At 47.2% G+C, this 21,175-nt stretch overlaps 9 protein-coding genes across 9 annotated transcripts; 4 read left to right on the forward strand and 5 right to left on the reverse strand.

Moving 5' to 3' along the window:
* Nucleotides 1-1,668: 1,668 nt before the first annotated feature.
* LY89DRAFT_579490 (putative phytochrome-like histidine kinase PHY2p) lies at nucleotides 1,669-5,898 on the reverse strand (the record flags this gene model as incomplete). The annotated part of the gene is made up of 9 exons (XM_018209006.1): nucleotides 1,669-1,807; nucleotides 1,858-2,009; nucleotides 2,059-2,739; nucleotides 2,791-2,970; nucleotides 3,107-3,524; nucleotides 3,585-4,348; nucleotides 4,413-4,516; nucleotides 4,639-5,399; nucleotides 5,453-5,898. 9 exons carry the CDS (start codon nucleotides 5,896-5,898, stop codon nucleotides 1,669-1,671), a joined length of 3,645 nt encoding a protein of 1,214 aa, XP_018074945.1.
* A 2,342-nt stretch (nucleotides 5,899-8,240) lies between these two features.
* Nucleotides 8,241-9,360, reverse strand: LY89DRAFT_682305 (NAD(P)-binding protein). The gene has a single exon (XM_018214479.1). It carries the CDS (start codon nucleotides 9,223-9,225, stop codon nucleotides 8,260-8,262), a length of 966 nt encoding a protein of 321 aa, XP_018074946.1. The 5' UTR covers nucleotides 9,226-9,360; the 3' UTR covers nucleotides 8,241-8,259.
* Nucleotides 9,361-9,639: 279 nt separating this feature from the next.
* On the reverse strand, nucleotides 9,640-11,068 carry LY89DRAFT_447515 (phytanoyl-CoA dioxygenase). The gene has a single exon (XM_018207594.1). It carries the CDS (start codon nucleotides 10,854-10,856, stop codon nucleotides 9,972-9,974), a length of 885 nt encoding a protein of 294 aa, XP_018074947.1. The 5' UTR covers nucleotides 10,857-11,068; the 3' UTR covers nucleotides 9,640-9,971.
* On the reverse strand, nucleotides 11,069-11,993 carry LY89DRAFT_447381 (uncharacterized protein). Its single transcript, XM_018207593.1, has one exon. The coding sequence runs from the start codon at nucleotides 11,723-11,725 to the stop codon at nucleotides 11,282-11,284; it is 444 nt and encodes a 147-aa protein (XP_018074948.1). The 5' UTR covers nucleotides 11,726-11,993; the 3' UTR covers nucleotides 11,069-11,281.
* Nucleotides 11,994-12,284: 291 nt separating this feature from the next.
* LY89DRAFT_705458 (alpha/beta-hydrolase) lies at nucleotides 12,285-13,239 on the forward strand (the record flags this gene model as incomplete). The annotated part of the gene is made up of 3 exons (XM_018217453.1): nucleotides 12,285-12,656; nucleotides 12,688-12,921; nucleotides 12,983-13,239. Exons 1-3 carry the CDS (start codon nucleotides 12,320-12,322, stop codon nucleotides 13,237-13,239), a joined length of 828 nt encoding a protein of 275 aa, XP_018074949.1. The 5' UTR covers nucleotides 12,285-12,319.
* A 1,205-nt stretch (nucleotides 13,240-14,444) lies between these two features.
* LY89DRAFT_779341 (uncharacterized protein) lies at nucleotides 14,445-15,247 on the forward strand (the record flags this gene model as incomplete). The annotated part of the gene is made up of 1 exon (XM_018222281.1): nucleotides 14,445-15,247. The coding sequence occupies exon 1, from the start codon at nucleotides 14,453-14,455 to the stop codon at nucleotides 15,245-15,247; it is 795 nt and encodes a 264-aa protein (XP_018074950.1). The 5' UTR covers nucleotides 14,445-14,452.
* A 672-nt stretch (nucleotides 15,248-15,919) lies between these two features.
* On the forward strand, nucleotides 15,920-17,120 carry LY89DRAFT_640286 (NAD(P)-binding protein). The gene is made up of 3 exons (XM_018211660.1): nucleotides 15,920-16,066; nucleotides 16,118-16,729; nucleotides 16,787-17,120. The coding sequence occupies exons 1-3, from the start codon at nucleotides 15,970-15,972 to the stop codon at nucleotides 17,101-17,103; spliced, it is 1,026 nt and encodes a 341-aa protein (XP_018074951.1). The 5' UTR covers nucleotides 15,920-15,969; the 3' UTR covers nucleotides 17,104-17,120.
* A 362-nt stretch (nucleotides 17,121-17,482) lies between these two features.
* LY89DRAFT_695206 (glycoside hydrolase family 27 protein) lies at nucleotides 17,483-19,145 on the reverse strand (the record flags this gene model as incomplete). Its single annotated transcript, XM_018216755.1, has 2 exons — nucleotides 17,483-18,999; nucleotides 19,049-19,145. The coding sequence occupies 2 exons, from the start codon at nucleotides 19,143-19,145 to the stop codon at nucleotides 17,483-17,485; spliced, it is 1,614 nt and encodes a 537-aa protein (XP_018074952.1).
* Nucleotides 19,146-19,562: 417 nt separating this feature from the next.
* LY89DRAFT_779344 (uncharacterized protein) lies at nucleotides 19,563-20,937 on the forward strand (the record flags this gene model as incomplete). The annotated part of the gene is made up of 2 exons (XM_018222282.1): nucleotides 19,563-20,133; nucleotides 20,267-20,937. Exons 1-2 carry the CDS (start codon nucleotides 19,977-19,979, stop codon nucleotides 20,935-20,937), a joined length of 828 nt encoding a protein of 275 aa, XP_018074953.1. The 5' UTR covers nucleotides 19,563-19,976.
* Nucleotides 20,938-21,175: the final 238 nt, after the last annotated feature.

Genomic DNA, 21,175 nt, shown 5'->3' on the forward strand with positions numbered 1-21,175 from the left:
GCAAACACAAATAAGCTTGAGATAAGCTTCAATCTGGACTGCAATCGGTGTTTAGTAACGAGTAACCAGCGAGAATGCGTAAGATCCACCGGATCCGTCAGTTTTTTGCTGCAATAGATCGAAAATAGGAACTTGACACTATTGAAGATTGGAGCTTTAAGCTTTCCAGACACTTAATTGCTCCGAGGTGGGTGGGCTGGAACCTGTCGCTTGCGATACTTCTGCATGTCTTCAATCTATGCGGATGCAGCGTGCAGCGTGCAGGATACTGTACAGTAGCAGCGCTGATATTGTGAGAGAAATAATACGGAGGAAGGAGGGGTTAAGTCGTCGTTAAAAGGTTCAGTCTATGCGCAGCGCCGTTTCTCTTTTTCTTTTTCTCATCAGATCGGCAACGTCCCGCCTTCACCATCTGTATGCTTCGCAGCAGCGCAGAGCCCTTCCCGTCAGCCGGAATGCAGTCTTGGCGGATACGAAGCGTGCAATTCGAAATGTTTCTAATTAGTGGTCGATGTGGCTGCGACCGCAACGGCGAGCATCGAGCCACCGACGGAATCCGGATGCAGTCTTGCGTGTTTTCAGCTTGGCAAACTCAACCAGAGTTCAGTCAAGCTTTGAGGCGTCCGAAGGCGTTTGCAAAGGGCAGCAAACGTCCGAGACATACTGAGAGCAGGAGCTGGGCGCCGCGTGGCAGTGGAAATTATCTGATCGAAGATGATGGCTGACAGTGGACAAGTCCTTGAGTACATTGTCAGATTTTCCCGTGGCTTCGTGAAACGTGACTGCCCAATTTATGATTTTGCGTGCTCTTTCGTGCTCATTTCACCTCGTGGATAGAGCGGCATGCTCTGCTGAAAATAGAAGTCAAAGACCAGGACCATGACCACTCACAGCACTCTGAGAGCACCTTCTTGGATCGAGGGTTTGCTGCGCCGATCTTCTGCAGGTGCACGGGTAGAAATGAAGCTTCTCTCTGCAAGGTCATTAACGGGCACTTCTCCGAAGGCGGGCCTGCCGCGCTGACTAAGACAATGTTACTTGCAGGCCGAATTTTCAATCAGAGATTGATATCTTGAAACAAAATGTGTGTTCTGAGATGCCTTCTATGCTGTTCTTCTGTGGAGTTCTTCATCTGAATATGGCTGAACATTTGCGGAAATTGTGAAAGTGTTGAGTATACGGAGTATGAGTTGGTTATCTTTATAAAATCAAGGTATATAATGAGAACAATGTGGAGGTAAGCATGTCCGAAGACTATATAGAAGATATTGAAGAAAAAGGAGGTTCCGGGCAAAGGGATAGATTGGAAGCAAAGCATATAAGAGAGAATGAATGATGCACTGTCTGTCAAGATGAGTCAGCTTTTCTTTGCCAAAGATAGTGATTGAGGATCACAAATCCTTTGCACAGACAGAATTGGATGTTAATGAATTTTATTTGGCAGGCTCCTCGCTTTCGTGTACTTGCGATTCGCACTACCTGTTCCTCTTCTGACTTTTTTCTTCATTTACTCCTGTTCTCTTCATCCCATCATTGTGGCCCAAGACCGGACGGCTACTGAGTATATTGTATGCCCTTTTCAAATGGCATTAATTCCTTCCTCTGTTCCGGAGATACCTCATGATATCGTGTATGTCATGACCTCGAAATTCGTCATGGCGTCAAGTTTCAAGGCAAGAACCAACCACCCTTCTCCCAGTGTCCAGGAGTATATAAAGCCTGCATCTTCAACTCTAGAGACTTCGTACCTTGGAGCAAGAAATCCAGTCTCCCAAAATCGATGGGCTTGAGTAGCCAAGCATCAAATCTAAAGTTATCAGTATACGATGATGATATCTGTTAAATAATTATACATACCCGCTTTGAACGTAGTCAAATCTGTTCTCCTCGGTGAGAGAGGCTGAGACTGCGATAACAGGAACTCTGTATTTGTTTTTCTTTAGCTCTTCGAGTTCTTTCTCGTGTTTCCGAATCATTTGGGTGGAGACTATGCCATTGACCAACGGCATCTAAATGCAGGTTAGCACGCAGTATATCAATTTACTTGGGGGGAAATACCTGGATATCCATAAGAATAACATCAAAGTCCTGTGGCCCGGAAATGAAATAATCGTGGCATTCTTGACCATCCTGGGCAAGATGGACTCGATGCCCGAGTTTCAAGAGTCTGCGGCTTAGAATTCGGGAGTTAATGGGGTTATCCTCGGCTATCAGCACGGATAGAGACTCTCGCTGAGACTCTGGAGGCATAATATCGAGCATGGAAGGAAATGGATATCTTGAACTTGACGATTCCGAGACGTTCGTTACGATTGGGCTAGCTTGACTCTGTGGCGTTGGAATTGCTGATGATGATTCACCGCTGACAGAAGGCGATGGGGCTACTTCTGGTGCTGGTATTGACTTGATCTCTGGGATCTCCTCTCCTAGTTTTCTTTGAGTGATGATCGTAGATCTTGCGCTGCTCGAATCCGACATAGCTCGCGGGAAATTATAACCTCTCGATTGTCCTTCTTCTACAATCTCCTTTGCATGCTCGAAAGGCAGTTCGATTCCAAAGATTGTGCCCTTTCCTGGTTCACTGTGCACTCGGATCTGGCCCTTCATATTCCGAACATATCGAGCTACAACGGCAAGACCGATTCCCAGGCTCCCACCGCCCTCGGCAGATGGTGTTGTGCTTTCAGAAATTGGTGTACCGTCATCGTCTATGACTTCTTCGAATTCTTGGAACAGTTCCTTGAAGGAAGTCAGTACAATTACGGGTTCATCTGGCTGTGCTAAACTCACGTCTAATTGGCTTTCAGTCATGCCAACTCCAACATCTTGCACAGTGATAGCAACAATGGAACTGTTCTCTTTCGACCGAACGGGACGGATGTCCACTTTTATACCCCCATCAACAGAATGTTGGAATGCGTTACTCGTGAGATTTGAGAGAACCTGCCGCAATCGAGAAGCGTCACCTTTCTATTTGAAGTAATCTCATGATCAGCGTACTTCTTCAATCTATGGACCTGTGTGTCTCTCAAGAGTGAGGAAACACTACTTCCATCGCAGTATAGAAAGATCGCAAGAAAAGTTCTCTTCGGGGGATTAGGCTTACAACCATCTCCGGGATGCCTTGATGCGTGGATACTGTCAAATCTAGGCCTTTGCGCATGGCCTCCCTTCGAAATGCAGTGATGGTCTCTGAAACAGTTGCTCCTAGATCAAAACTCTCTTCAACAGATAAAATGGGTCCATCTTCTATCTTGGTTAGATTCAGAAGATCATCAATGACGTAGATCAAGGACCTCGAGGCTTTGTGGGCTTTAGAGAGGATCTCTCGAGTTGAATCGTCGAGTTTGTTCTCTAATGCCATTTCGAGATAGTTGACAATAGCGTTGAGGGGAGTCCTCACTTCATGTGATGAGTTTCGAATCAAGAGCCGTGTCATTCGATTGTTCTGGCTTGCAGTTTCTTTCTGGCGCCAGATCTCGATGAATCTGCCGTACAGTAAACCAAGCACAACTGCCGTCTCCCTAAATTTGTAGACTCGTACTTAGTACGGTACATTTTACTTATACAGCATGTCGACTTACATATGGTCGTCTGTCCATTCCTTCGACATCCCCACAACCGTCTCTGACCAACGCTTGAAGCTTGTCCTAGGTTCGAGATACTCGCTACCTGCTCTTTTAATCTTCTCATAAGGATTGCCAGCCCACCGAATCTCTCGAAGCTGACCTTTGCGAAAGAACACAATAAAATCTTTTCCGCCGAGACTGAGAGGCAAGACAAGGAGGCCTGCAATACTCTTGATACCTGGCGGGTATTTAATATCTGGGAAATCGACATTGATACTTTGCGATGTCATGACAGTGGTGTATCGTTTTTGTTGAAGATATGCTAGAATTGCAAGTGCTTCCCGATACGGGTGTAGCTTTCCGATGGCACGGGCTTCGTCTTGTATTGAGAGCAGACCAAAATCGGCACCAAAGACACGGAGTAAATCTGCAGAAGATGCGGCGATGAAAGCTGCTGGATCCTGTGTTGGGGGCGTCCTGGTTGGAGGCTTTCGGGCTTCTAGTCGAGCCATCATGAGCAGTCGTTCGACATTCGTAGCTGCGCATTCTCCGATATTCCGACAGAGCTCTCGAATTGGAAGTGTCACACGAATTCCTTCATCACCATAGCCGTGACAAGCTATCAAGCCCCACAGATCATCGTGTTGTACAATAGATACTGACATGGATGACCGAACCCCCATATTTCCCAGATATTTAAGGTGAATTGGTGACATTGCTCTGAGGTATGAATGAGATAAGTCGAGCGGCTTCTCGAAATCGGTAACATCTCGACAGACCTAGATCCGTCAGTCCATGAAAGTCTTGAAATTGACAAACTCATTCAAACAGCGAGAAACTCACTAGCCGAGCGGTTTCTGCATCACGGTCGTAGAGGATACGTATGCGATTGATCTTGTAAAGCTCTCGGGCTTGAGTTGGAATATCAGATGCTGGAAAGTGAAGGCCTGCAAACATTGTCAATAACAAAACCTGAACATCTATGTCAACAATCATTGGCCGTGCATATAGGCCTGCTCAAGATGTTTCCCATGCCTCCGCCTGAATGTATTGAAATAATCCCTCTCACCTCTGAATAAATCTTCGCTAGCCCTAGGATTGATGTATTCAGCATCGACACATCCGTTCTTCTGTTTGTCGAAACGATAAAACATCACTCGATGAAATCCAGTAAGCTCTGCTATTATGCCAACCACAACATCCATAACTTGTTGCACCGACTGAGCACTTGCTAGTTGAGCCTGGGCTTGGGTCATCGCGTTGAATATGTCCATGGATGAGACACCGCTATGCTGATTTCGTCGCGCGATTTCCAGCACTTTGAGAGATTTACTTCCACGTGTCGTACTCTTGAGTCTCTCCTCTGGAAGGACCTCAAGACCAATAGTACTGATAGGGCTTTTGGGCAAAAGCCGTTCTCCATGAATATCGTGAAGGTAGAAGATGTCTGAGTATTCTTCAAATTCGCAAATGATTAGATCCTGCGTCCCTTTGGCGATGTGAATGGCGCACCAGAGCGGGCGATGAGCCCCATCCGGAAGGATCACTGAGATCTGGAAGACGTCCAGATTGGTGTCCTCCGCCATAACCTCCGATGAGGAAGCGTTGTGGAGAGCATTTTGAATCCGTGCAACCATGTCATCGCGAGCCTCTTTTGCTAGGATATGAAGAAACGAGTCGAGTTGAAATAGTTGTTCAGGACCGTATTGCAACACTTGATGTGAATTTTCGCTCGCAATCCGGACTATTAGGTCTTCATCGCCATCAACTCGAAGTGCCACCAGAGCGCCATATTGTTGTATGGCACCAGGTGTATGTATTGGCTCGTCCCTTTTTATGTTTTAATCTAGTTCAAAAGATAAAAGCACGAAGTGAAGACTTACTCACACCTATAGAAAGTGCTTTGCGCCGTCTCGGAAGAGACTACACCAGGAAGCACACCAGGAGGGCCAGAAGTTGCAGGAACAAGCTGAGTCCTTTCTGTTCTCCTTCGTCGACCGCCTTCTCCATCACTTGACATCGAGAAGTCCGACTCTGCGCGCTCCGGCCTTAGCTTCCGGATGGCATCTTCTGGAGGTATGGAAGGATAAGGTGGAGGCAAGTAAGGCGATGGACTAGCTTCTGACTCTCCCAGATCGACTTCAGCATGGCGTTCTGCTTGACCATGAACGGCAGATTCGTCGGTGGACTTTGTGCTTTCCACATCTTGCACAGGCTCTGGTGTTTCTGGCAAAGGTGCTACAAGGTTACGAATAGGAAACACCCGCTCGACAGCGAAGTCAACAGTTGACAGGAAGACGACGCCTTTCGAAGGCTCTTGATCTGACATCCTCATTCATCGTTGTTGACAAGGTTGTCGCAGTTCAGATCTGTCTCTCATCTCTGCATCTCGAGTCCAAGATCAGGTCCGTAAATGATAAAAAGATCTCGAATGTTCCGACATCGAATTTTGCAGATGTAGACCAGGAGAGTCAAATATCCTGGTTGTGGTTGTGGCTGTGGCTGGTGCGTTGGGGAGGGCCTAGACCAGATCCTTGGTATCACACCACTTTCCACTCCAACCAAAGACCAGACCGTGTAAAAAAGAACGGACCCCTGTGTTTCGCTGACCATCAGCAAAATTCACAAGGTACATTATGAAGAATTGTCCTCCGTAGGTCGTAAAGAGCTGGGCCGCTGGGCTCGAGTAGTGAGATCTACTGTACTCGAATTGACTCAAAGCTCAAAGGATTCTGCGATCGTCAGGAGACTCGCGATCCCGCGATTGTCTGGTCCTTTGGCATAGGACACATCCACTGCGGGGATTACCTGGTCGCCTTATCGCACAGTTGTCTTGCAGCTTTCGGGAGCTAGGAGCTGACACCGCCACAATGCTTTCCTCAATCTACAGTACGAAGACCAAAGATCACATCTCCATTACTGGATCGAGTTGCAAGATGTCCGTCCCATAGATATTGAATTGCTGTGAGATGTACTGAAATACGGTACATCGCCGACCTCAAAGTATTCGAGAGAGGACGAGAGAAGGAAGACACCGCAAGATCCTATTGTTAGATTACTGGAGGTCGTTTAGATTGCGGACGATCGTGGTTAAAGCGTGTCAGATTGTAGGGCAGTCGACACAAATGTGTGTGTACTCAAAGCCGCGTCTGAGCAGCAAGCATGTTCGTACTATCGAAAAGGGACCTCGTCCCGGCTCACTGCAGAACATCAGTTCATGAGACCACACCTGGGAGTATCTTTGGTGCTTCTTTCTCCTCACCCTAGTCCTTCTATCCTCTTCCATTTCCGTACAACGAGGCTGGCTGGGGGGTTTGACTGGCGCAAGGATAATTTGTATCTCGATCAGCCTTAGAAATCGGTGCATCCCAGAATGCGATGTTAGGGACTAGCGCGAACGATCAGAACCTGTCCTCCGGCTGCAACCATCGCACAAATCAGACGCTGGCTCGTGGGCAGCTGTAGTCCGTGTCTCCTCCACAGCTAGAGTCTTGACGACTATGTGGCTTGACTCATGGAGCGCAGTGGATATGTCAAATCGAGATAGCTTAGCCAGCCGCCGAGCTTATGCCACCATCCGGCTTATGCTTCTGATAGCTGCCGAAGATGAGGCTGGGGAAATTCTAATCTTCGATCAGAGAGAGAGCCGTGAGTGGATGTGAAACTTGCCCATGACTCGACGTCGAATTGATTTGCTGTTGATTTGCATCTGAGAATGTATAACACAGTACCGACTCGAGGGGGAATCTTGCACCAATTGTGGCATCGATCCCGCTATCACCGTATCGATCGATGCGACGCTCACAGATCTCGCAATTTCATAAGTGAGGCCTGAGATGAGTCGCTCTTCGGGAAGCAAGAGACATTTTATCGATCCTGCCTTCGAGAAACTTGAAACGAAATACTCATGTTCTGACTTCTATAGAGCCAGTGGCTCTGGGGCCGATATGAAAGATTGATAGGACACCTTGGGACATCGCATGTGGGAGCCTGAAGGGAGATGTCAGTCAAGTTCCTGCTTTCGTCAAGTTGTCCAAGTATTTAGAGCTCGCACTAATTTTGGCGCTAGTCCGATTAACACAAGAACAACCCTCCATTCGGAGTTCTAAAGATCCTCAACTTTCTTAAATTTATACGTTTCCACTTCTATGGCTTCTTATTGCATTCATTCATGTTATTGTGTTCATCAAGATATCGTGGTTTTCTGCCTTCTGACCCTCATATCAATCGAGTGCTTCTGGAGATATGCCAGAGACTGCCAAGATATGGTCATGAATACATCAGACATATATGTTTGGTTTATCAATCTTCCATTTTGATGTGATTCGAGTGAACGAATCTGGATGAGAGCCAACTCCTACCATGCATCCGCATTTCAATGATCGAGCATGAAGGTCTGGGTAGGAGTTGCAATGTTTTCATGTGGCACTTGCAACCAGTCCAGTATTCACACCCTGATGTTGCTGAATTGGCTCTATGGCCATATTCTCTGCGAAATAGATTTACTAGCCACTGAAAATCTATCAATGCCTAGTAAGCAGTCCGACAAGGTCCGATAGAAAGGAAAACAATATTTCTTGGGTCAGTGGGAGCGTCGTATCAAAGGGTGGATAGTCGCAGGACAGTTTGAAAAGTTAAGTATTCTACTTGTTCAAGCGACTTTGCTAAATGCTAACTCCAAGTGTACATCTCAAAGCTTCGCTGTCAGCCAAGCTTTTGCAAAAATATCCATGCTTACGACATATTCAGACCTCTTTGGCAGCCATCCCAAGATAGTTCTCGCTCTCCCAGCATTCAAACTAGCACTGGCAGATATCGCCTTGGCAAAAAGATGTTCTCCGGCACCCACCAAGTTCACCTTACCATTAAACCCCAGCTCCCTCGCCGCGGCGTCTAAAATCTCCCTCATACTTTCTTGGCTAGTCACAAGATCAAAGACAGGGTACACACCCGTCCCAGCGATGAGTGGTAGCTTGTCAATGGCAGCATGAAATCCCGTTGCCACATCGTCAACATGGATCAAGGCTGGTCGACTGTCAGCCTCTACTCGGACATCCACGCTCTTCTCGCCATTCTGCGCGGAGATATGTAGAGGTTCGAACAAGGAGCTCCAAATAGCGCTCGATCGACCATAGACCAAAGCCGGCCTGACAACCATGACGTCCAAGACATCACTACTTGCAAGAACGACCTGTTCGAGCTTTGCTCGCCAGGCTGTAAGCTCAACGGGAGGTGTAGGTGCATTCAACGCCCCTACGGGATACAAATCATTCACAGCTGTTTGAGAGGAGCCGTGAACCCAAGTGCCCGAGCAATAGATATAACCGAGCTTGGGAACTCGAACGCCAGCTGTGGCCGCTTGCTTGAATTTCTCAGCGCCAATGTACTTGAGTACATGCAGGAAGGACTCTGATTCTTTGGGATCCCCAGAAAGATCGACAACGACGTCAATGTATTTAGTTGCCAGACTTTGGATCAAGCTTTTGGTGTCGGTGAGTGAGCCCAGGATGGGGATGATTTCGTCTTTCTCCAATAATCGTGCCTTCTCGGGAGAACGTGCGAGGCCGAAGACACGATGGTCTCCAGAGCGAATGAGGGACTGGCAGACTGCGGTGCCAATGTAACCAGTCGCTCCGATGATGAGAACGTTGACCATTGTGAACGAGGTAAAGTCTTGAGCTGAAGTTGTTGTGGTTGGATGTCAAGATTTGATGGTCCTGGAGGTTTCTTTACGAGAAGGCTGAGCGTGTTTCTTCTCTATTTCTTTTCTGATTCGAGGGCTAGGAGAGTGTTCTCAGCTTAAAATTATCAGGATGCGATTTGCACAATGGCAAAGAGGACTCTTGAATTTGTATGGCTTACAGGTGTTGGAACTTATCAACAGCTTTGGAGAGTTTCTCCCAAATATATATCCATCATTTCACATCTTGAACACCTCAGCTTCTTCGCATTTACATGACGATGTCATTGAAACTTGCAAACTCCGGGCACCATTTAAGAGTTTAAACCCGAAATCAATTTATCCTTTTTCGGGCAAGTGAGAACTAGCGAGCCAATAGGCACCAAGCTTTATCTCCTTTAACGCCGATAGCCTCATGGCGGCCGACGTAGATCCGGTTACTCATCATTGACTCGCATGAGAGTTGGGGTGTAAGAGCTTCAGAGGATGGAGGTATGGATTTTCTCCGTGGATATACTCCCATATGGAAGGAGAAAAACCGACACCGTGTACATCATGTCATTTCCAAGTGTAAACACTCAATCACAAGACTTTATTTTGGATCTGTGCATATACGCGATACAATTTTGGAGATAGTCATCAAAGGAGAAAGACGGTGATATGGATATTACAATGTTTTCTCCGACAACAAATAATTATTCAGATAGACCTCAAGGTGTTATTCAACCCTCAAGTGAGTACCCAACGTCACCGCTCTCTCGTCCCATCTTAATCAGTCTCTCCCTCATTCCATCTGCCCTCTTCCTTTCAGCTTCATCAAGTGCTGAGAAATCCACATCCTCAACCCACTCTCCAATACCGTGTTGCAACACATTTCTCGCTCTCAATCTGCTTCCGCCGCTATGTCCCATGCTGCCATGTAGCGTCATCCTCTCCTTGGTGCTCACATACGCTCCTCGATGTAAGATGTTGTTGTTATAGAACACCACATCTCCAGGCTTCATCCTGACTTTGATCTCTCCTGGAATCTCCTTCTCGAATGGTCCTGCATTCCTCTCAACCTGCGTCCTTGCTCGGGTATGACTACCCGGGACCACAATCAGAGAATCATCCTCATAAAGTGCCAAATTCCACTGCGCATGCCAAGCTGGCTCCCTCAATCTCTCCAACTCCTGTTCTGCGGTCGCGGTAGCAGGAATGTCATCCCTATGCCACACCAACTCAAAATCCCTATCCGGCCTGATCAAAATGTTGAACAATTCCATAACCAGTTCCTCATCCTCACACTCAAGCAACTCCTTCACCACGTCTGCAATTCCAGAAGAAAAGTAATTCTTCACGAAGGTGGATGAGTTGGGCAGGGAGGGATGCATGAGGAATTGTACGCCCCAGATTCCGCCTGCAGCGGGATTGGCTCCAGGCTCGATGTTCCAGGGTGGAAATTGCTTGGGAAGGGTTCGCACATAGGGCCAATTCCCAGATCGGGCTAGGGTGATGGTTTCTGCAGAGGCGCGGCGGAGGGTGGAGAGTTGTTCTGGGGTCAGGACGCTGGGGATCAGGACGAAGCCGTCCCGGTTGAGAGAATCGAGATACTTGGTCTTGGACATGGTGATGTGTCTGCTAGCCTGTATGGTGATTTCGTAATTTTTCTGGTCTCTGAGGAAGTGGAAAAGTGTAGAAATCGACTCTCTATATATTCCCTATATTCTTTCAAGGCTCGATATTAATTGTCGTGGTCTCTAATCAGGTGATAGCTGCTCAAGGTTGAGGGAAACTCCTGAAGATCTCTTGGGTCGGTATATCAACTGTGCCGCTACCACATGCTTCTTGTAGCATAGTATGTAACGTAACAAATGGATGGTTGTTCGTCTCAAGCGGCCCTCTGACTCTGTTTGGTCGAATTTCGTAATGGCTAAAGATGGAACATCCGATTCTGACCGTGCCGGCACTCAAACACTGTCATCGTCCCCTCGAAAGTGGGGTTGACTATCCAAGCCCCGCAGCACGTGAACCTGGAGACCCTTGCTGTCGATCACGATTGTCGGGTTTGTTTCATCTTTGCTTGTTCTGCGAGACCGGATAGAACTCGGATAGCTTCATCTTCTTTCCCCAATGGAACGAAACAATGATCATGAAAGTAACCTGAGACAGGATTTGCACCGATGCCGAATGCTGTGAGCTGTCTACTAATAGCTGCCATGAATCCCACAGCCTCCAGGCTCGAATGAATATTTAGCGTGATCATCTTGCTAGGAAATGTGTACTCGAGGTTGTGAGATGCCGCTGAGTCTTGAGTTGTGATGATTGTCAAGCCTTCCGCTTCGTGGAAACTCATCTGAACGAAGAGCGATGGAGGGGCAGACTGAGAGGGTGGAAGTGTTAGGAAAACGAATGTCCGAGGATCTATGGACAATTGAAGCGTTGATAGGAGTGCTGTGAGGCTGGTCTCTCCTGGAGCAGGAGCTGGTGCGGACATGGTGAAGTTGGTACGATCAGGTTGCCTAGTCGAGGATGCCTGGAACAAACTCTGTCTTATTCTTGATCAAGAAATGCCAACAAAGTGACAAATTCTACAGAACACTTTGGCGCTCGAAGTCAATAACTTTTCCACGCCCTGTATTTGACGAAAAGAAATTCCACTTCGTGGAACGGAGTGGACCTGCAGATTTTGCGTGCTTAGTCAGTCCGACGGCCGACGCAATTTCTCTACGCTCAAACTTTTGGCTTCTTTTCGATCACCACGAACACCAAATACTCGGGAATGCAAAGCTGCCACGAGTGTGTATCGTATGATATCACCATGCTATGCAAGTGAAGCTCTCTAGTCATGTCACGAAGTCGGGCTATGGACGTCTTCCAACATTGGATGTCAGATTTCAAAGCAATAACGCTCGAGATGAGCAGCTTCAAAGAATGACGCTCGATATGACGCTGAGCTGCAGATTGCAGTATTTTCGGACTTATAAACAACCACAATTATTATAGTTTCGATGTTTCTTCAATCGAATTGTGCTTCTCATCTCCTTTGACGTACAGCTCGCTTCGCGGAAAACCCCTTTGTATTGCATCAATGTCAGAGATGGCTTCAGCACTCGGACCAAGGGAGCACATCGCTACAGTGACGACCGACGGTCAAGATGTTCGTCTCTTTCATATTGATTATCCACAGCGAGGTCAATTTAGAGAGAAGGGAGTAATACTCCTCATTCACGGCTTTCCCGAGACCAGCCACCAATACCGTCACGTCCTCGAACCCCTCTCGAATGTAGGCTATCGACTTATTGTTCCAGATGTCAGAGGTCATGGAGCTTCATCGCATCCTCAACTAGGGTATACCAAGGCGGTCTTGGCAGAAGACCTGTATCATCTCCTACAGGATCCATCTTGGCATCGAAAGTCCCATTTATGTCATTGGACACGATATAGGAGGGATGATAGCTCATTCCTTCGCTACACAATATGCCTCATATGTAAAATCACTCATTCGGGGAGAGTGTCCTCTGCCTGATACAACAGAATTTGAGGGAACGAAAGCAAGCAGGAAGCAGTTCCATTTCACGTTCCAGGCTCAGGTCGATCTTGCTCTGCAGCTGGTCACCGGCAACGAAAAGGTGTATCTAAACCACTTTTACGACAAACTTTCTTACAAAAGCTGCTGGAATACCACCGAATGTTCTCGATCATTATTCTTTGATGTACTCTCACCCGGGTGCTTTGCGTTGTGCCTTTTCAGTATATGATGCGTTCGAGCTAGATGCAGCCGAAAATAGAAAACGACTAAATGAATATGGAAAGTGTGCTGTGCCAACACTTGGGATGAATATCGAATTTAGCAGCCATGCTGGTGATATGAAGAGAATGCTACCGGAAATGTACGAAACTTTCGGTTGCGAGATAGTACCGGATTCTGGGCATTACATTGGGGAGGAGAACTCGGATGCACTTGTGGCGTTTGCCATTGCATTTCTTCAAGAACACCCTCTTGTGTAAGGTAACACGATTATTTACCACGTTCGTAAGCATTAAAGCAGTCGGAAAACAATCTTCCTTGTAATTCGAATGAGTTTTCTCCAACACGCATGTTGCAAGGTGCTTAGACGTGCTTTGAATGGAGAAAAAAGTACAACGCTCCCTAGCATCTAACAATCCGACTGGGAACATTCGGAAAGCTGGACCGACATCCACTTTGAATGCAGTGTTTAAAAGAGTTCCCACGATCTGAAAAGGATGTTATACTGATGCAGCTCCAGGCCCATGCGTGGAGAAGGCGGGGACATGTCAATCGGCCAGGAAGGCCGACAAAACTTTCCCGATCTGCAGAAGAGCGTCACAAGAGCAGGCCAAATTGGACATCCGATACAGTGACCCGCAATCTTGTTCAACGATGTTTAATCCACTAATCTTATGTGGCAAACGAATCATAGTCAATTTCATGTGTTTTACTTGGTACTTCATATTACTCTACCACGAGGTTAAGTTTTTCCATATTGCTTTCAATTGTTCCGTATCCCAATGGAGGTTGATGGTACAAAGTGTTCCGAACATCTGCACCTTGGCTAATGTCAGTTCCAGGGGCCAAGATCCTCGTACCCAAGCATTAACATCAGCCTAGAAATTGTTCGGCAATAACCCCAAAATAGCGGTACCCCATCAAAAAGTATAAGGGGTAGCATGAGCTCGGATCTATTTTTGCAAGAGTCAGGTACTCGTTCAAACAAATTCTTATCGCAAAAAGATACTGTTCTGCTATCGCACTTCCAACATCTTTACTCTGCTCAATCATGTTCAGTTCAGCGGTATTATTTCTCCTGGTGGTAGGGCTGATGAGCGTGTCGGCACTTAGCGAGATCGTCCCTACGACGTTTTCAACCGGTATATAAACCCCAAATATAGCCACAATAAATCAAGCTGCTCACATCATCATACAGCATTACGACGAAATCCAACTTCTTTCAGCGACGGGCAAGACATTGATGAAGTCCCGATTCATGATGTCGACCCAGAAACTACTTCTTCGCCATGTACTAATACTATCTTTTGCGGCTCGGGAAGCCATCAATTCTTGCAACCGCTGAAAGATATTTGTACATGCGAGCCAGACCCTGAGACGGAAAATTGTCCAGTAATGAAATGCAGAGCAGGCCAGCATGTTGTATTCCATAACGAGACCGAGACATGTGTTTGCCAGTCAGAATGTCCAGCTATGACTTGCAGCGCTGAAAAGCATGCCGTCTACGACTTTGTGACTCGCTCTTGTTCTTGTGAATTGGTCTCCGAACTGAAAGCTCGAGCTGAAGGTACTCCCGTCGTCTTGAATCCTGGAGCGGTGGTGTCGGCTCTGGCATCGATTATAGAGGACATTGAAACTATAACGATCGTGAAAACGACGTGGACGGGTCCGTACACGAAGAGAGACGAAGCTGACACGACCGCCCTACTCAATCCAGGGGGGCCGATGATCGCAATAACAACTGGAGCTTCCATTCCTGGAGGACCAATGATAGGAGCGACTGCGACAACAGCAACAGATTCGCCGTTCCTGAGACCAAGTCCAATCAGACCTCATCCTGGACATTCATGTGGGAATGTCACTTGCAGCGCCGACATGTATGCGGCCTGGAACATGACATTGGAGACTTGCGAATGCAAATACATGAACGCACAGACGACACTCGTCGTACCAGGAGGACCGACAACTTTCGTCACTTCTACGACAAGAAAGCCGAAACCGACATCTTGCCCTACACACAATATGATGTGTGAAGTAGGCAAACAACCAACTTTCAACCTTCAAAACGGACTTTGCGAATGCCAGACCATGCCAAGTCTCTCTAATCAGACTTCATCAGCGACGACGTTGGCGCCGCTACCGACGGGATGGGTGGGAAACTGTCCGGAGATGTTGTGTATATCAGAAATGCAACCAGCTTGGAATGCAACTTTGGGTGCATGTTCATGTGTATGGATTGATGGATTTGGACCTAATCGTGTGCGTTAGCGGGAGTTTTTGATATTTTTGTAAGGCGTTCAGGAATAAAAATGCATTGCTGGTTGAGAATTCTTGCTCGTTATTCCAGAGTCATCTGAAATCATTGCGAATCACGTGTTGGTGTGCTAAATGAGTGGGCGATGAAACTACCTAAGTTACCTAGCTTAAGCTTTGGTGTGACTCAAAGTTTGTTATTTATTTAGTAAGTAGGGCAAAGGTAAATATTGACATACATAACTAGCTGTCATAAAAACTTAGTCACAAGATTAAAGTTTCGAAAGCTGGGGTCTGACTTCGTGAGGCGCTGGGTGGCTTTTCTGTTGCATTTCGCTATGACGAAAGCGTAAGCGAGGGGGTGAGAAAGGTTCAGGGGCTCGTCTTGGCACCTTGAGATCATTCAACCGCCGATAAGGATTTATGAAGCTACGATGCCTTAGAGAAGCGAATCATAATACAGAAAAACGAAAAAAGTTAATCTGTTTCTAGGAACCATTCTACTGCAGGGTGCTGACATGGAAAGGATTTAAGAACGGATTTTGACGACAATTCTCCTGCAGCGGCCGCGTGCCTTGCATTGGGGCGAAGTCGGGTCGGCCGCTTGCTTGCAGCTCGCTTCGTTCAAGCCATAGGGCTCAATATAAAAAGGCTTTAGAGGTTCTCACCATAATAGGAGATTCAAAACGTGTACTTAGTACATTTACCTATAGCTTTACTTGTGATAAATATCTGAAATGGCATCCTCGTATGAAAAGATCACACGCTGGAACTATCACTCGACCGGGCAGGAAGTGGTACAGGCTTTCCCAGACAAAGTCAAAGACAAAACGAGTCCGCTCTCTTTCTCCTCCATATTCACCCCTACACTGACATGTACACCAGTTCTCATTACCGGGCCCTCAAGCGGTGGAATCGGTGCAGCCACAGCCCTCGCTCTCGCAGCCGGATCTCCTCACCTCCTCCTCTTAACCGGACGTTCAGAGGCGAAGATCACGCCCGTGATTCAAGACATCAACCAGAAATATGCCAATGTCGATGTACGATTCGTACACTGTGACCTCGCAGCTCAGTCCTCTGTTCGTTCAGCTTCTGTCGAGATCTTGAAAATCCTTGGTGACAAGGGCCTCGACATCCTAATCTGCAACGCTGCAATCATGGCTTGTCCTTTCGCTCTGACTCCTGACGGTATCGAGAGTCAGTTTGGTACCAACCATATTGGTCACTTTCTACTTGTCAATTTGCTGTTCCCTCAAGTCCTGAAGGCGGAGAGGCCAAGGATAGTAATGGTGTCGAGCTCCGCGCACAGAAGCGGCGTGGTGAGGTTCGATGATTTGAACTTTGATGGTGATGGAGAGAAAGGGGAGGGGAAGGCGTATAATGCGTGGGAGGGCTATGGACAGAGCAAGTTAGCGAATATCCTTTTTGCGAAGAGCTTGGCTAGGATCTTTGAGAGTAAGGATATGCAGGCGAAGGCGTATAGTTTGCATCCGGGCTGTAAGTTGTTCTGCATATATTCTGTCAAGCTTGAGATTGATACTGATGTGAGCATAGCTATCAGAACTGGTCTCCAAGTTCATATGCTGGCGGCAAGTGAAACGCTCCTGGCTGAAGGATTGGCGAAAGCTATTGCCGCGGAAGCAAAGCATGGTAGAGTATTCAAGCGCGAAGCCCCGAAAACTTTGGAGCAAGGGTGTTCGACGACATTGGTTGCGGCGCTGGATCCAAGCATTGATAGCATGAGCGGTGTGTATTTGGTCAACGGTGATGTTGCGGAGTATCCGCCCGAAGAAGGTAGCGTGACCATCGAGGATCAAGATCGGCTTTGGATATTGAGTGAAAGATTGGTAGGCGAGAAATTCAATTGGTAGGTAAGGCATAAAGGCAGGCAAGATAATGTAATCATATCAAAAGTTCTTCGTCCCCATCCAAGTAGAAGTGAAATGGGTGACTTGGGAAAACACAACAGTCGGCTCAAACAGGTTTTGCCATTTTGGACATTGCCATGCTTCTTCCTACGCTGAAGACTTACTTCGATGTTTTCATTCAAAGCTAAAGACTGAGATATGGCCTTCTCTTTCTTTGCTCAGTGAAGAGTCAAAAAGCTGCTAAGCGGGCACAAACAAGCCAAGGAGACTTCTCCCCAGTGAAGTGAGCTATCGCTCGATAATGATATGGAGGAGAATTACTGAACCTCAAGATCTTTGATACTGTAATACGTGCGTTCTTGGTTGATGCTGTCACTATCATTCAGCTATCAACAACATCCACCCCGCTCGGCAAAGCGAATACTTGGCTGTTGGCTTCATACAGACAAGCCGCAGTAATGACGCTCTCATTTGGCGCCTCGGTCAGACATAAATCTGAACTCCTACTCTTCACATTCCCAGAATACAGATAGTCCCACTGCTGATTTTGTCCCCGCGAACAGGGCGCCATGGTCACTTTGCCGTGACCAGTATCGGTCAGGCACGATTTCACGTTGGCAAGGCTTCGTATTGTTCCATCGTCGCTGGCTTGCCATACTTGCCCGTCAACTCCAGTCGAGTTCGCCCATTTTACGCCTTGGCCTTTTGAGGTCAAGGTAGTCAATGAGTACGTGTTGAAGATCATGCCTGTTGGTGTGACATCGCCTAGCCCGCTGCTTGCTGAGATTCGGAATACTGCTGTTCCATGGGACGGGACATGGCTTGCAGTGAGTTTTTTGGACGCTACGGAAAAGTTCCCAGTCCATAGATCCGTCACATTGACTTCACAATCTGACGAAAGTCCGATACGTGTGAAGGGTACGGTATAGCTCGCAGTGAAGTTACCGCGATTGATGATTGTAAGTAGTCTGTCACCATTTTCGAGATTCTTTGTTAGAACATCCCATGTGCCGTCTTGACTAACAAGTGTTGCTTGAAGAGCCAGTGGATCCTGATTAATAGCTATCATATCCTTGTTTGTCAGATACTCAATTTCAGCAGCACTGAAACCAGGTATCCATGCAGAGATAATGAGAGGTGCAGATAGGGAAGCCCAGATAGCGAAATGAGACTTCTTCTCATCTAAAGTATAATCAAAATGATCGACATTCAGGAAGTCAGGATCATTGAAGTAGCCAGGCTTCTGATAGCGAGCTAGCCGCACTTCCTGACCATAATTGAACATGACAGAATCCCAGCCTGTGATGTCGGGCCAATAGGCAGTGGAATTCCAGACAAGTGTGTCTCGAGAATGTCGGGCGAGTTGTCCGTATTTGGGCACCCAGTCCATTACGGCATACCAATCTGTCAGATTCGCGGCTTCTGCAAAGTATGCGGGAGCTGATTCCGAGAAGACCATAGGCGACTCCATGCTGCTGAGAATTTCATGCCAATGTCCGTAGACCTCCTTGTACTCCTGCTCGGTCCCCGTTGGCATATTACACCCATCGAGTTTGAGATACTTAAAGCCCCAATCAGCAAAAGTTTGGGCATCAAGCTCTTCGTGCCCGTATGCACCTGGGTAACCACCACAACTAAGATTTCCTGCGTCCGTATAAATTCCCGGAGTGAAGCCAAGACTTTTGAGATAACTCGTGAGCCAAGGAAGGCCCTTCGGGAATTTCTCCGGATTCCATTGCATAGACCCGTTCGGAGCTCGTTCGAAGGTCGACCAGCAGTCGTCTAAATTGATTCGATTATATCCGGCAGCCAAAAGTCCATTATTGACCATTGCATGTGCGGTGTCTACGAATACAGACTGATTTAGGCCACATTCGAATCGGGACCAGTCATTGAAGCCTTTCTATTATTAGATTGCTACTGAATGGGGGTGTACGGAGGAACTGACCCATTGGAGGAGTTGGCTGAAGTACCGACGCCAAGGTGAAGGCATGGGTTAATACCGTGGCCCCTAGAAGCATGCTTCGAAGTCGTTGAGCAGCCATGGTGGTGAGTTCCTGCAGGAAGACACTGTCCTTGCGAAGTGACAGTGGGCTGGGGTGAAATAGATCTTCACTCTCGACTTGGATCGAGTATCCTGCCCAATTGAGCAGCATTGCAGCATCTTCATACTTATAGCATCTGGTTCAGGTCGATCGGCAACGATACCGCCATGGCACAGTACCATGAAAGCCCGTCGTGACATCGGAATACTTCAGCCGGCATGTTCCCCCGCACCGACATGGCTTAATTGCATGGAACGACACGTGCTGAAGAGTGGGAGAGGGCATACGCAGTCTGTCTTCTGACTGAAACGTTACTCTACGCCACGTGAGACTAGTTCAGTAGTAGAGTCAATCGTAGCAATTGACGATAAAAGGGACGGATAGATATCGACAGAAGTTCGTTCTGTGCACGATGCTGACTGACATCCCGCGTCTGTATCGAGCGCCGTACATCAAACCCCTTCTCCATCTTCACAACATGTCCCAAGCATCTCAAAACACACATCTTCCGTCACCCCAGATTCCAGAACTGCCAGCTGATTCAGATCAATCTCGGCACGCGTGCGCAATCTTGCCAAATGCTGGTTAGACCATTAATGCAGTTGTCCAGAGATGAAGGCTCAATCTATGATTCAGCCTGAAGAAGTTTCTTCTCCATCCCGACGCGTACTCTCAGCACGGCAGCCAAACGGAACAGGCACAATACTTCCAAGCTGACGAAAATGGAAGGATCTCTGATGTTAAACTTCTGGTCTTTTGTCAACTTTTTAAAGTTATGATCTTGACTCTGGGCGCGAAAGATTCACCATTTCACTATCCTTCACGGCCAACATGGTGCTCTCTCCTTTTGTCTTTCTGCCCCTGTATCTGTATCCATACAATATTTCGTCCTGGAGCAATATTACAACCTCGATTGCTGAGCATCCTGATTTGAACTTCCATGTTGTTATAGCACCAAATTTGGCCAATGTCTTCCCGGATAAGAATTGTATGTCACTTTCTCTAAGAGATTTGTTCTGCCTCTTCCAAGTCACAGCATTCCTCAATGTCCTATGTGTCCTAGAACATCCTCCTCCAAAGACTGTGGGACATTCGTACTGACTCCTGCTGTTGGAGAATAGACGAGGCTGCCCTCACTGCACTCAACAATTTCACCAATGTAGTTACACTGGGCTACGTTGCTACGTCATGGACATATCGAGATATATCAAGTGTCATGGGAGACATCAGCTCGTATGCGGCATGGAACAATTACACCTCTGGCAACATTTCCGTGCAAGGAATATTTTTCGATGAAGCGACCACTTCCACGACGAACGACAGTATGTCTTATATGAAGAACATTACGACATTCGCGAAGTCATCACTTGGCCCAGGAAGACAGCATATTTCCTTCAATCCTGGGGTTCCAGTTGGGTCCGCTTTCTACGACTTAGCGGACACTATCAACATTTTCGAGAATGCATGGTCGGAGTTCAATCTCACGGCGGTGACCATGTTACCATGGGATTTGCTGGCCAAATCAACCTACGTGATACACAACTTCACCGGAGACAAGTACTTGCAAGCCGACTTGGTTAGTAATCTTACAGAGTCGAATGTCAGTGGTCTTCTCATTACCACGCAAGACAGCTACAATGAGGTCTCGACACTCTGGCCGGATTTCTGCGATTCGATGTCATGGGAGCTTGATTCTGGTGATTTGAGTGATCGAAGTATCGCCCGTCGCCAAAGCTGGACGAGTACCCTCATTACGAAGGCATGGCGAACAATGAGGCGATGGATATTATGACAAACAGTCAGAGATACTTGTTTTGCATATGTACATATGGGAATGCATTCACAGGGGCAAAAGTGTAGACTAGGCGCTTTTCTGCTTTCTTGACAGGTCTCGAACTGTCAGTGGACTTTAGGGTACGTTCTCACTCATACTTTGTATATACTTTTGTTCTTGTAGAGCCACCAACGGGCATGGCATGGAGGGACAATCAGCTTGCATCATTTTTCGAAATCTAGCAATCTGACGAACT

Source organism: Mollisia scopiformis, assembly GCF_001500285.1.
Source record: "Mollisia scopiformis unplaced genomic scaffold LY89scaffold_6, whole genome shotgun sequence".
NCBI lineage: Eukaryota > Fungi > Ascomycota > Leotiomycetes > Helotiales > Mollisiaceae > Mollisia > Mollisia scopiformis.

What these genes read in the sequence shown, in the direction of transcription:
- LY89DRAFT_682305 (XM_018214479.1), bottom strand. Translation starts at nt 9,225, where the DNA reads ATGGTCAACGTTCTCATCATCGGAGCGACTGGTTACATTGGCACCGCA.
- LY89DRAFT_447515 (XM_018207594.1), bottom strand. Translation starts at nt 10,856, where the DNA reads ATGTCCAAGACCAAGTATCTCGATTCTCTCAACCGGGACGGCTTCGTC.
- LY89DRAFT_447381 (XM_018207593.1), bottom strand. Translation starts at nt 11,725, where the DNA reads ATGTCCGCACCAGCTCCTGCTCCAGGAGAGACCAGCCTCACAGCACTC.
- LY89DRAFT_640286 (XM_018211660.1), top strand. Translation starts at nt 15,970, where the DNA reads ATGGCATCCTCGTATGAAAAGATCACACGCTGGAACTATCACTCGACC. An exon ending in CAAAGTCAAAGACAAAACGA is followed by an intron (nt 16,067 to 16,117) that starts GTCCGCTCTCTT and finishes CATGTACACCAG; the next exon opens with TTCTCATTACCGGGCCCTCA. An exon ending in GTATAGTTTGCATCCGGGCT is followed by an intron (nt 16,730 to 16,786) that starts GTAAGTTGTTCT and finishes ATGTGAGCATAG; the next exon opens with CTATCAGAACTGGTCTCCAA.